The sequence below is a fragment of the Embiotoca jacksoni genome, unplaced genomic scaffold (assembly GCF_022577435.1).
Source record: "Embiotoca jacksoni isolate LCO1_2020_lvr unplaced genomic scaffold, fEmbJac1.0.p SCAF_21, whole genome shotgun sequence".
Lineage (NCBI taxonomy): Eukaryota > Metazoa > Chordata > Actinopteri > Embiotocidae > Embiotoca > Embiotoca jacksoni.
In genome coordinates, this window is record NW_027185352.1 from 5,231,854 (window position 1) to 5,244,945 (window position 13,092).

General features: G+C 44.4%; 1 protein-coding gene across 1 annotated transcript; it reads left to right on the top strand.

The window, feature by feature from the left end:
- Positions 1-1,232: 1,232 nt before the first annotated feature.
- slc38a2 (solute carrier family 38 member 2) lies at positions 1,233-12,723 on the top strand. Its single transcript, XM_069156524.1, has 16 exons — positions 1,233-1,579; positions 2,791-2,929; positions 3,046-3,127; positions 3,232-3,347; positions 5,039-5,112; positions 5,204-5,296; positions 5,650-5,725; positions 7,341-7,423; positions 7,684-7,742; positions 8,154-8,318; positions 8,428-8,507; positions 8,604-8,704; positions 9,688-9,812; positions 9,900-10,044; positions 10,140-10,237; positions 10,615-12,723. The coding sequence occupies exons 2-16, from the start codon at positions 2,799-2,801 to the stop codon at positions 10,729-10,731; spliced, it is 1,545 nt and encodes a 514-aa protein (XP_069012625.1). The 5' UTR covers positions 1,233-1,579; positions 2,791-2,798; the 3' UTR covers positions 10,732-12,723.
- Positions 12,724-13,092: the final 369 nt, after the last annotated feature.

The following is a 13,092-nucleotide window of genomic DNA, read 5'->3' on the forward strand; positions in this document are numbered from 1 at the left end:
ACACACACACACACACACCTACACTTACACCTGACCCAGCGAGAAGCGCCAGCAGAGAGAAAGAGGATCAGGATGGCCGCTGTCACATGACGGTGTTTGTGCATAATCTCCTTCAGACAGGGAGGTCGGCTTTGAAGCTCCTCTCACACACTGATCTGGACTGACACCCGTCCGGGCCGCTCGGAGTCTACTTCACCTTCAAAAACTCTCCAGAGGCTTCGCAGTGTGTCTGTTGCAACAAGTTCAATGAGGAAGTGGTAACTGTACTTTATCTTAAATATAGAGCTGTCCTCCAGTAAAGGGAACAAACATATCACAGAAAAATGCTACTTACAAGAGTAATGAGTCCCAGTGAAGCTACACAGCTATATATATATATATACAGTATATAATAGTTCACAAAAACATAGATGGTTAGAAAAGATTAGTTGACATTAGTTGAGTTATATAACAACTTGATGAAATTTCAACAAGTAATGGTTAAACAGTTGAAAAAGTTATCTAAAAGCTATTGAAATGCTAAAAAACGAAGGACAAGATACTTGTTTGGAAAAGAATTGTAGCTTTATTTTTTAGATTAATTTTTTTTAGCTACAATATGCCAAAAGGAACAGCTATACACTGGTGAAGCGGATAGTGAAAATAAATATATACGTGGTGGAAATAGCTACAAATAACAGATACATGATTGAAATGGCTTCGTGAATGTAGCTAATTGTTACATGGTTGAAACTGCAACTTCCTGAAGGACATTTGAGTTCAGTCAGTGCTGAAAAAGCTTGGCTACTTGTTGTTAAGTGTAACATATAAATGTGAGGACGTGGTTAATAGTAATGTGTGGTGCTCTAAAGTGACTTCTTTTCTCTTTTTTTTTAACAACATGTCTTATAATATCTCTGCAGAGATTTAATGAGATAGATTTAGATGATGTTACTGGTTTTGTGTCATATGTTTCAGTTCTAGGTTAGTGTGTATTTGGTTTTCCTTGATAGCAGCAACTGTAATTGTATTAGTGGCCGCCCGTGGTTTTCAACGGGAGCCTCTCGGTCAGGCTGTGTTTGTATACAAAACCACGTCACTGCTGTGCGTAAAATGATGTTCCCACTTCCTCACCTCCTCGAGTCAGGACTCCACCCCTTTCTCTCGCTCTCTCCCCCCTCCCTCCCTCCTTCCTCTGGGCGCAGGCTGATGCAATATGCTCATCTCTTATAAAGGGTGAGTCCCCACCCCTCCTCCAGCAGAACAGGGTCTTTTCTCCGAGCGCACCGCATCTCTGGGATTTTGGTTCAATTAGTAAATAAATCCAAATTGTTTTGGTGTGTGTCTGCTGGTTTATTCTAAGACTCGGGGTTTTTTTTTGTAATTTGAACTGTCTCAGTGTCTGTTTTGGATCAGATCTTCTCTGCTCACAGGCCTGTCCATTGATTTCACATTTCTTCATATATAACCCAAATATTCTCAAGGATCAGCTATTTTTTTTGTGTGTGTGAAGAAATCGTCCGGACAGTTGCTGTTACTTTTTTCTTTTTCCTTTTTTTACTGAAAGGATTTTACAGGCATCTTGCCACATCTTCAAAAGGTAAGAATGCCGGCATCTTCTCATTTACCGAAAGTCTGTCGGGAAAATTACCGGATGTAGGCGGCACAGATTTTGAAATAGAAATCTAAACTTTTAAATATCAAGATTTCTCATTTCTGTTCGTACATCATCACCTCATTCTCTGTCTTTTCTATTTTGAACCAATTGTGGGTTAATTAGCCTGAATATAACGGATTTCCTGTAACGTTAGATGTGTGGATGTCTGTCGGAAGACCCAGAAATGTTCTTTCTGAAAAGCTCGAGGCGTTATTTCTCACCAGGTCAGCCCTGGTCCAAATATATAAATAATGAAGCAATGTGACTGATGCTGCAGCTGCAGTGCTGGACTCGTGTCTGGAGGTAGCACAAGGTTGACACAGCCACACAGATCATGAAACAGGTAAACGTGTCATTGTGTAATTAGAAAAAAAGGATATGAGCATAAGCCGGCTATGAATCGTAGCGCGAGCCTCTGCGCAAAATGGAGAGCCATGCCCATAAAGGGACAACACGTGCCATTGTTTCCACTGGAGCCGGCCGTGGAAATAATGCCATTAAATGGATCTGGCAGTGCGGTGCGCTTGTTTGGGCTCTCCGGGGATCGTCACGTGCGTAAATATTCATCCAAGAAAAACTATTTTAATATATCAGGATGACAAATTTAAAATAGAAGCGTGACGCTTTGTTTTAAATTCACTCAGTCCATTCACAACAACTTTAAAGAATGTGTTGTGTCCACACAAAAAAAAAAGAAGCTGACACAACATTGTTTTCATTTCATTTTTCTAATGATTTCTGAGAGAAAAGAGCGCAAAGTCAGCGGCGCGTACTGCGGTTTTTTTTTTGTTTTTTTTTTGTCATTCAGCATCAACAGTGAAGCTGAGGTGATGTCGGGTGGACTCGGATGCCGGTCTGGTATTTTTCCACTGCCGGTGCGCCACCCCTCCCCCCTCCTCTCCTCTCCTCCTCTCCTCTCTTCCTTCTTTACCTCCTCCTCCTCCTCCTCCTCTCGCTGAAGAGAAGTCACATGATCAGAGATTCATGTGGGGGGCTGCGGCGCGCGCCTGCTCACTACAATATTGATCATTTTAAATGGAGCGTGAACGCGCACAGTTAGAAATAAAGAGGCTGGGCGGTATGCTCGTGACGCAGGAGGCAGAAATACACAAATACAGACCCTTAAAAATTCATGTACTCTTTTTTTTTTCCAGCTCTAAAGATGCCGAGCCAGAATCAGCCCACTGCTAAAACTGAGATGAAACAATTAAACGCTGGTCAAGAAGATGACAGCAGCTCCAACAGCAATGAGTACCCTTACCCGGACTGTCTAAAGAAGGTCCCGTTGGACGGGTGAGGCTCATTTCTGAACACACAGAATATAATCTTTTATTTTTATTTTTTTTAAATGAAGCCTTCTCTGTACATGGTGTAAACTCAACCTCGTGGATTTGTATTTCCTTTTAAAGCCAATATGCTGATTTAGACGCGGAAAGTCAGAACTTCCTCCCTGAAACCAACCCAAAGAAGAAATACTATGAGGCTGAATATGTAAGAGCTTCTCTTATCATCCAACACATCTATGTTTTGTTTTCTTATCCAGTTACGGGATTTTTCATCATCTCCTAACTGACTTCCTTATGTTTCCTCCGCAGCATCAGGGCAACGCCTCCTTCGGCATGTCCGTCTTCAATCTGGGCAACGCCATCATGGGCAGCGGCATCCTGGGCCTGTCCTACGCCATGGCCAACACGGGCATCGCCCTGTTTGTGTAAGCCTTTATATATAAGTGCAAAGTGAAGGGAAAGCCTCATTTGCATGCTTTTGTTTCATAATCCAGATTGAGTTGAGGCGAGCGCAGGCAGGTATGGTTTTGTCTGCGGCATCAAGGTCGCAGATTGTGATGTACTGTAGCTCTCCAGGTCGAGCTTTTTCCCGCCAGCAGTGTGTGTATGTGTGTGTGTGTGTGTGTGTGTGTGTGTGTGTGTGTGTTCATCCAGCAGCCGCTCGACCCTGAGAGAGCTACAGATTACACCGGGGTGGAAAGTTTACAGTTCAAGTACTCACTATCATGTTTGCTGTAGATAAAAGAAGGAAAGTTGCTGTTTTTTGTGAGAAGAATTTAAAAAAAAAAGAAAGTTCATTTCAAGTCAGGTTGGAAGGTTTGGTGAGAGCGCCCCCTATTGTTTGTTTTTATCTGATAATTTCACAGTTGTTTTTTTTTGTCCTCATGTACCCGAGGTAGGAGGCCGAAGGTTTATAATACCAATCATTTTACGTCTTTTAAGACACTACCTGAAGATTTCTGGAAGTGGAAACTAGTTGAGAGACCACGAAAAAAGTGTTTTTGTAACAATGAAAAATAACTGTTAATTAAATTAATATAGCAGAATATGGACATGTGCACTCATAAGCTACTTTGCCACCAAATGGCAGTTTACACAGGAGGACAGAGAGCGGCAGGAGAAGCAGCTTAGCAGAGCTAATCCCATCGCATTTAGGCTGAAGTTACATAAACGGAGAGATAGCATACGCTGGCAGGAGATCATGAATGGAGCAAAGCGTGGTTCTTTGTCAGGCAGCAGCTGACCAATCCAAGCCCTGCAGCTGCAGGAAGTCCGGGTTTTTAAAAACCTAATAGCTGCTACCTAGCTGACGTAGTTGGAAGTATTTCTAGCTGCTCTTTATCTCTGATTAGTGGAAGTGGATATGATCTCTTGTATATAAAACACCCCCCCCATCAAAGCATATATTTACTGTAAAGTGATATGGAAGATTAGTGGTATAAAAGGCTGGCAGGTGAGCGGCCACCAAAGCAGCTGGACGAGTCTCAAACAACCACGGAGATTAATTTTCACCTGGACTGTTAATACCAGCGCTGCCTCTGCAGCATCCCAGGGGCATTAAGAGGATCCCGCACAGGGAAACCTTTCATCCTCTGCGACCCGGCTGATGCTGCTCGCAACTCAAAGAGCCTGCAGACGACGCTGCCTTCAAGGTCTTTGTTGATCAGGCCGACAAAATGTCAGAAAACGCAGGTTTTCTCAGATGATAATTTTCTCATTAGGTCTGAAAATCTGCAGACTCTTGAGGTCTCAAAGGGAAAACTACAAAACTGCTGACGCTTTCAAACGAGTAGCCGAGTCAAGTCAGTCATTCACGGAACAAGCAGAAATCATCTCGTCCCGCTAGCATCAGATTTGAGTCGTTACGAAAGCGAATGAAACTTTCAGCAGCAGCAAACGAAGACAATCTGACCTTCACGTTGGCTAAATGTCAACATGTTTGTTTACGTCTGTCAGGATGATACATAAGTCATTCAACTGACCTTTAAAGTCCCACGTTCAGCACTTTACCGATGATCGGGACCTGTTCATCATTGATTTTGCTGTTTGTGTTTTCCTTGCAATGACGTCACATCGAGTCAACACGCCACTAAACATCCCTCCGGTCTATTTACAGGATTCTCCTCGTGTCCGTCGCCATCTTCTCCTTGTATTCTGTCCACTTGCTGCTGAAGACGGCCAGTGAAGGAGGTGAGTCTGGCAGAACAACTTCCCGGTTGCTTTACGATGTCGTTTTTTAGAAGTCAGAGTTGTAAATCTTTGGGTATTTTTCTGTTCAAAGGTGCACTGGTTTACGAGCAGCTGGGTTACAAAGCCTTCGGGATGCCGGGGAAACTGGCGGCTTCCTGCTCCATCACCATGCAAAACATTGGAGGTGAGAGACGGCGGCAGCACAAACAAACTGCTTTTTATAAGGCTTAAGTAACTATAATTGAACTGCTTTTCTATATTTATCCACCGTGTGCTCGACGAGCTAAAACACAGTCCCTTTGTGTATAAACCGAGAGAACTGGGAAAACCTGATGGAAACCCGCATGTGTTTGTGGAAAGTTGAGCAGCTTCCAGTAAAAACTTCAGTCATTCTACAAGAATGTGTGAAACTTTTTTCTCGACCCCTCACCAAATATTAGGCCTCGCTATTTTTGAAGTGGAGTTTCCTGCACGGACGTAACTCGGCTAATTTCACAGTGAAATCTACTAACCGCAGTCGTTTTCCGTCTTTCACAGCCATGTCAAGCTACCTCTACATCGTCAAATACGAGCTGCCCATCGTCATCAAAGCTTTCATGGGAACCACCAACGGGTGAGTTTCTGAGTACTTTAGCTGATGCCAAACACCTGCAGGTCTGGAAAGGTTGGAAACAAACGAGCCTCTGTTCACGTTTCCATCAGTCACGTTGCCTTAAAGGTGGTTTGACTGATTTTAAAGGTGCCATGTGGAGTTTTCTAGTCAACAAACTAAAGTTATGTTTACTGGATGGCGTCCCACTCGTATGAACATTGCTCCACAGCACAACTAGTGGTCAAACAGTGAATAGGGTAGCTTTAATTTTCACTATCTGAACTGGATGAGTTCTGCACGGCTTTTCAGCATTAGTGGTTTCTTTGGTTTTTCACAGGCTTCATTTTTGATGGCAGAACTAAAGAACGAGCATATTAACATGAAATTCAATCGAAAGTCAATTTTTCTTGTTGTAAGTCCAAAACCAAATTTAAATAACTGATGAGAACTGGTAAATGTTGTTAACATCTTTCTACATATAGCTGACTTCTAAGTTGGTCAAGGAACAAGTGATAAGATTCAGGAAGTGATTCATATCGGACCGCTTGACAAGCAGCCCTGACGAAGAGGCAAATGTCAACGCAGGCTAGTTGACACACCACACAGCGAGTGTTTGCAGGGTTTGCTTGGACTCCAAATAATCGGCAGTCTCGAAAGACTTATGTGGGGGAGCCGCATGTTCTTGTACAAAAAAAAAAAAAGATTTCCCAAAGAAAGCGCAGTCTTTAAAATGAGGTGTAAAAAAAGCAGCAACGCCTGGCAGACACACTCGAGGTGAAGTGGCACGTCAAGCAAAATGGCTGCCGGTTGTTTTTCAAGTGCTGAGTGTCAAAGAAGGCGAAGCAGCGTCTTTGTCCTTCTGTTGGAGTAGAGGAGGGACGTGTGTGTGTGTGTGTGTAGGAGGGGTGTCTGGCTGGTTTAAAGAGACGGGCAGTGCTGAGTCTCTCCGAGCGGCCCTTGGCCCTTCAAAGAGCCCTTTTAGAGGATGCTGCCGGTGCCGCATGGAGACAGAGCGCGGGGTGAGCTCACAGCAACCCCACTTCAAGTCTAAAAAATTGATGTGGTTCAGCTCCTCAGTGCCGCTTTGTTACATCTATTTCTGCCAGCGATGCAGTCATCCTGTGCAGGCCCCGGCTTGTGTCAGCTGACGTGCGGATGTTGCCGGAGCTCCGGCTTGTCGAGATGTGTCAGAGAAGCAGCGGAGAGGTTTGATCAGGCCCGAAGCTGCAGACGATCACAGGATGTACACGGACATTCAGTGTGACGGGTTTTTTCTGCGCCGAGTACACAGCGTCACAGATAATTCGCTGATTATAATACATTTGCGCATGCTGAGGCTCTGAAGTTGTATATTTAAAATTACATGAGGATAAAATAGAAAAATGTAACATTTTACGGCAAAACACTGCAAAATAACCTTAATTAGCCGACACTTGTGATTAATGGGCCATCGGAGGGATTTAATACTACAATTACAAATACTTGGTGGACCTACGAGACCGATTTTAAAAAGACCGAGTGTTTTATCTGTGTTGGTGGCGTGCCGCTTCAACGTTACATAATCTTCAATCTCGTCATGAAAAGTTAATGTCCTGCATGACGCAGCATCACTGACACGATGTGTGTTTTGTTCCAGAGAATGGTACACCAACGGAGACTACCTGGTGCTGCTGGTGACGGTCATCGTTATCCTGCCCCTCTCACTGCTCAGGAACCTGGGTAAGGAAAGTGTGTGTGTGTGTGTGTGTGTGTGTGTGTGTGTGTGTGTGTGTGTGTGTGTGTGTGTGTGTGTGCGCGTGTGTGCGCGTGGGTGTGTGTACGTTGTAAAATCAGATGCTGTGACGCACGTGAAAGACCTCAAAACGCCTTCAAATTCCTCAAAGCGAGGTGATAAAATGAGGAGGGCTGAAGGAGCGTTCTTCAGCTTTAAGATGGCGACAACTCGTAAGCTCACGTTTGTGTTTTGCTCGCCCCCTCAGGTTACCTTGGTTACACCAGTGGCCTGTCCCTGCTCTGTATGGTCTTCTTCCTGATTGTGGTGAGTCCGACCCACCTCGCTTCCTCGTTCCTCACATTCCAACGTCTTTCCTGCTCACGTCCTTCAGCACATGAATCAACTCGCTGTATCAGTGGAGTTTCCCACGAGATGCCTCCCCTCCCTTCCCCTCCCACGCACACAGGACTCTTTTATTTGGAACAAGATTTCAACACAACTAAAAAAAAATGTTTAAGTTTTTAAAGGCGCTTTTGTTTCACCTGTTGATCTAAATATGGTTTCAACAGTCTTTGCAGCGTTACAAATTCAATTATCAACTGGATATCATCCCAAAATACCCGCTAGTCGAGCTGTAAAATGTCAGTGTAGGACCTTAAATAACCTCAGTGTTCAGACGATTTTCAAACTCCAACGTGAATCCCAAAGACTGAAAATGTCTCTCTGGTCTTCCAGGTGATCATCAAGAAATTCCAGATCCCGTGTCCTCTTCCTCCTGAAGTTGGCGGTCAGAATGAAACCCTGCTGAACAAAGTGAACAGCAGCTTACCCAGCATCAACAGCACGGCTGAGGACTACGAGGACATGTGCAGGCCAAAATACTTCGTCTTCAACTCACAGGTAAAAAAAAAAAAAAAAAAAAAAGCCCTTTCAGACGCAAAACATCTGGAGATAAAACTAGTTTGTAATGTTCGGGTGTAAATTTGGATTTCCTTTTTTTTTTTCCCAGACCGTCTACGCCTTTCCCATCCTGACCTTCGCCTTCGTTTGCCACCCCGCCATCCTGCCGATGTACGAGGAGCTCAAAGAGTGAGTCCTGTCCCCATTCTCTTATTTAAAAAAAAAAAAAAAAAAAATCCATTTTGGTGTGGTGTCTAAATGAAACGCACCCTCCGTCCCGAACAGCCGTTCCCGCAGAAAGATGCAGGGCGTCGCCAACGTGTCCTTCCTGGCCATGTTCATCATGTACCTGCTGGCTGCCCTCTTCGGATACCTGACCTTCAACCGTGAGTCTTTGACATCTGAAGAATACTTGACGGACTCTGAATGGATGCTGCCGACGGTTAGCAGCGTCGGCGTGTAGCTGATTCTTTAATCTGGCTGGAATCTGACAGGAATTTTGTTTTTTTTATTATTATTTTATTTCCAGAAAACCTGATTGATTTGTATTTCTTGGTAACGTCTACCACCGCCTGCTCGTCCGGGTTTACAAGCAGTCATTGCCCCTGAGATCTAAATTAAACTGTGAATTTTAGAGGCCTGTTGCGTAAGACTGAGAAACAGCCTCACCCGATGCAGCTGAGCGGCGTGCCGGCATGTTTGCGTTCTTGTTTGTTATGGCAGGAACATCTGGGAGCATACGGAAATGCTCCGTTCTCGGTTTGAGTCGGGGCAAGTTGAGATAATGAAATCTTACCGAGAGGCCCCGGAAAGTTTGGGCGATCCCCGTCAGGGAAGTTCAACTGAAATCAAAGTGTATGAAGGCAAAATTAAACCGAGGCAACGAGTGTAACACAAATGCCCAAATACAAGCAATTTAAACCACAAACCAAATCGAGCATGTTCTGTTTGTTTTTCACACATTTTCAGGGACACAAAAAATATCTTTCAATCAAATTTCAAATGATGTTTTTATGCTTAAAAAAATGTTTTCTTTCTTTCTTTTTTTTTTTAATGATTTTCGGGGCCTTTTATGACTTTATTTGACAGTCACAGAGACATAGTTGTCTTTGGACAGAGACAATAAACATGGGGTGGGAAAAGATCGGAGTAGTGCCATCTGGCCAGCCAGGAGTCAAACCTGGAAGTCGGCGCTCAGGGCGCTGCACCCACGTCGTCGCCATCTTAGCCTACTCGTGTTGGCGTTCGATAATTAGCACGTAACGCGAAGCGTGTTGACGTCGGCAGCTCTCCAGACAGTTTGTAGTTCACGCCGTATCGCCCGGTGGTTTCTCGACTGACGTTGGAGGGTCTCCGTGTCTCTCCGTAGTGCACGTGGAGCCCGAGCTGCTGCACACCTACTCCAGGATCTACAGTTTCGATGTGCTCCTGCTGGTCGTCCGCCTGGCCGTGCTGACCGCCGTCACCCTCACCGTCCCCGTGGTGCTCTTCCCCGTAAGTGTCAAAAGAATTAAAGTTGGGGAGATCTTCCGGTGTGGAAGCGCCGGGGTCACGGGGGATAACCTCTCGTCCTGTCTGCAGATTCGCACCTCGTTCAACCACCTCCTGTGCGCCTCGAAGGAGTTCAGCTGGATCCGCCACACCCTCATCACCGTGGTCCTGCTGGCCGGCACCAACGCCCTGGTCATCTTCGTCCCCACCATCAGGGACATCTTCGGCTTCATCGGTAACGACCTCGCACGTACTGATGTGCAGACGTCGTAACGAGGATTTCAAAAAGAAACTCCTGGGACTAAAATGTAAATGTCCTCCGTCTCTAAGGTGCCTCTGCTGCTGCCATGCTCATCTTCATCCTGCCCTCGGCTTTCTACATCAAACTGGTCAAGAAGGAGTCCATGAAGTCCATGCAGAAGATCGGGGTAAGATGAAGCTTTGGTGCAGGTCTTCCCACGTCTGTATGATCAGCATGGAGCTGCAGCCATGAGCTGGTTAGCTGTTTAGTAATAGACTCCAATTAAAGCTGCTGGAGACCTCTGACATCGAGGAAACTGAACAGCTGAACAGCTCTTTCATGATTTAACTCTCATTTGTTTAATTCATAGGAAAGCTAAAGACATGCAATAGCCAAGACATTTCTTATGCTAAGCTAAGCTAATGAGCCTCCAGCTTTGTCGGCCTCCGGAGCGACGTTAGAGAGGAAGTCACCTTCAGGAAGGAAACAAGTGGATTTTCCAAATTGCCAAAAGTTTTTGCGGTGGATTTGATCAGCTAATCATGAACCTGTTTTCCTCTCCAGGCCACCGCCTTCCTGGTGCTCGGCATCATCGTCATGACTACCAGCATGACCCTCATCGTCCTGGACTGGATCCACAACACCTCCTCCAGTCCGGCGAGTCAACCGGACGGACACTAAAGCCGCCGCCGCCGCCGCGTCCTGCCAGAGGAGACGAGGCCGTCGGCGCCGGACTGCTGCAACAGCGCAAAAAAAAAAAACCCCTCGAGATCAAAACCTGTTGTAAACAAAGAAAAAACACAAGAACTCACTCGATGCTCGGCTTTAACTTCCTGAGCGACAGACCACGCCATTCCCAGAGAATGTACCCGAACTTTGTACAGTACGCTGTCATAGACCACAAAGATGGTGTTTCACTTGTTCTTTTTTTTTCTCTCTTCATCGTAACTTTTGTTTTTTTTCATTGTCGGTTTTTTTTTTTTGTTTGTTTGTTGTTGTTGCTTGTTTTCACTCCTGACGTTTTTATTTTTGTGGTCACGGTACAGCTGAAAACAAATATTTGAACGTGCCTGGTAGAGTTCAAAATGCAGCTTGCGCTCAGGTACGGTGTTGTGTGTTTGTGCGAGTGCGGCTGCGACCTCTGAGCTCGGCGACAACAGCTGCTGGAAAAAAAAAAAAAAAGTATGTGAATCTCCCGAAGACTGACAAGAGGCAACACACTTGAACATTTCTCCTCCTCAAGGACGGTTCAGTTCCTTCCAACAGTTTTGTTTTTATTATTATTTTTATTTTGTTGTTGTTGTTTTTTTGTTGTTTTTGGTTTTTTTTACTTTGCCAAAAAAAAATGTATTTGTAAAGCATCTTTGTATATTGAAAAGCACTTACAGTTAGCACACTTGTCAGTTTTCACAGCCGAGGCCTCCAGCACCGCCTGTTCAGTGTTCGTACCAGGGCTCTGTGACTTTGTTTAATAGTGTCAGCTTTCCTTGAAAAACCTTGTATCAGTCAACAGAACCTGCCTTTTCCAGCCCGACGCTGGGAGCTGCAGAGCATCTCACACGAGGACTCTGCTGAAACTGTATTTACTCTTTATAACCTGCTGAAGATCTCGTTGGACCCTGCGTGTGCAGCGACGACACTACTGCTTGGGAGAAGCCCGACGAGCCTCCTGGTTCCGCCTTCCCTACTCGGGCGGGGGGGGAGGGGGGGGACGTTACATTTTTTTCTTTATGGGAGAATACTTTGAATTTGACCACATGCAGTGGTTGTAATATACCTGTTAAACTTGCAAAAAAAAACAAAAAAAACAAACAAACAAACAAACAAACAAACCTAGAAAGTCAGGTGCGCTGTTAAAACACTGACAACCAAACCATGACGAGAGACCGCGGAGGAAGGTGTTACCATGTTTTTCAGTGTTTTCACGTACGGTTGCGCAGTTTTGTGCGAACCACCAACAGGACAGCTCGGCGGGGACTCGTCTCTCCCGCCGAGTCGCCAGCCTGTCGTCAGACGGCGCACTGTGCTTCCAACACTAACACGTCACCAAACCGTTATTGTCCAACATCTATTTATGGAAGAACGTGAAATCAATGTAATTTAATCTATTTTACTATATTTATATAATATTGTATGTGTATATATATATGTAAATATATATCTATTGAGTTCAACTGTATATACGCTTTGTTTTGTTAGATTTTTTTTTCTTTCTTTTCTTTTTTTTACAATAATGCATTGCAGCTGTAAAACAAAAAGAGCCCAAAGTGGTGAATTTGTGATACTGAATTTGCTCCGATACGTCGGAGCCTGAGCCGATTCATCTTCATTTCGACTGGCTGAACAGTCCTGCTGTGTTGATTATGTATAGAAAAGTGTTACGTGTGGAAACCACTGGAACAGCTGGAACAGCTGTAGCAGCAGCAGCAGCAGCAGCAGGCGCCCTTTTTTTTGTTGTTGTTTTTTGGTTTTTTTTCCCTTTTTGACCCCTGAACACAAACCCGGTTTAACAAAACGGTTCTTTTCGCACATCTCGGTTGGAGAGTACGTCATCCATCTCTTGACCTCAGGAGCAGAGAGGGCTTTGCCCGCCAGTGTTACACTCTTGTTTCAATGAAACACTATGTACATCCTGTAATTAATGTCCAATTAAAATCAAAGATAACCTATGAATTGGAACTGTTGGTGCTCTTTGTGTCCCGTGTCTTGCTTCTTTTTTAAATTTACAAGGACCGGAAGTTAAAACTGCTCCGGTCTGGATGCTCGATGGTTTTAGGAATGAGTCAACCGATGCCATGAGACGCCTTAATCATTACAAAAACAGCAGTAATTTGACTTTTAAATAAGTAATAACTATGTATTTAAAGAAAAATGAGAAAAATACATCTGCAGTTCTGAAGATAGACAGCAATAAACCTTTAGGGCAGAGTTACACCCTGAATTAAACATAAAAATGAGTGTTATACTAAAGATAAACTGTGCTAGTACAGCTTCAGTGTACTCTCAACTTTTTTTCTTTTTACTTGTGTGCAAACACAAACC

What these genes read in the sequence shown, in the direction of transcription:
- slc38a2 (XM_069156524.1), top strand. Translation starts at nt 2,799, where the DNA reads ATGCCGAGCCAGAATCAGCCCACTGCTAAAACTGAGATGAAACAATTA. An exon ending in TTCATGGGAACCACCAACGG is followed by an intron (nt 5,726 to 7,340) that starts GTGAGTTTCTGA and finishes GTTTTGTTCCAG; the next exon opens with AGAATGGTACACCAACGGAG. An exon ending in CGGATACCTGACCTTCAACC is followed by an intron (nt 8,705 to 9,687) that starts GTGAGTCTTTGA and finishes GTCTCTCCGTAG; the next exon opens with TGCACGTGGAGCCCGAGCTG.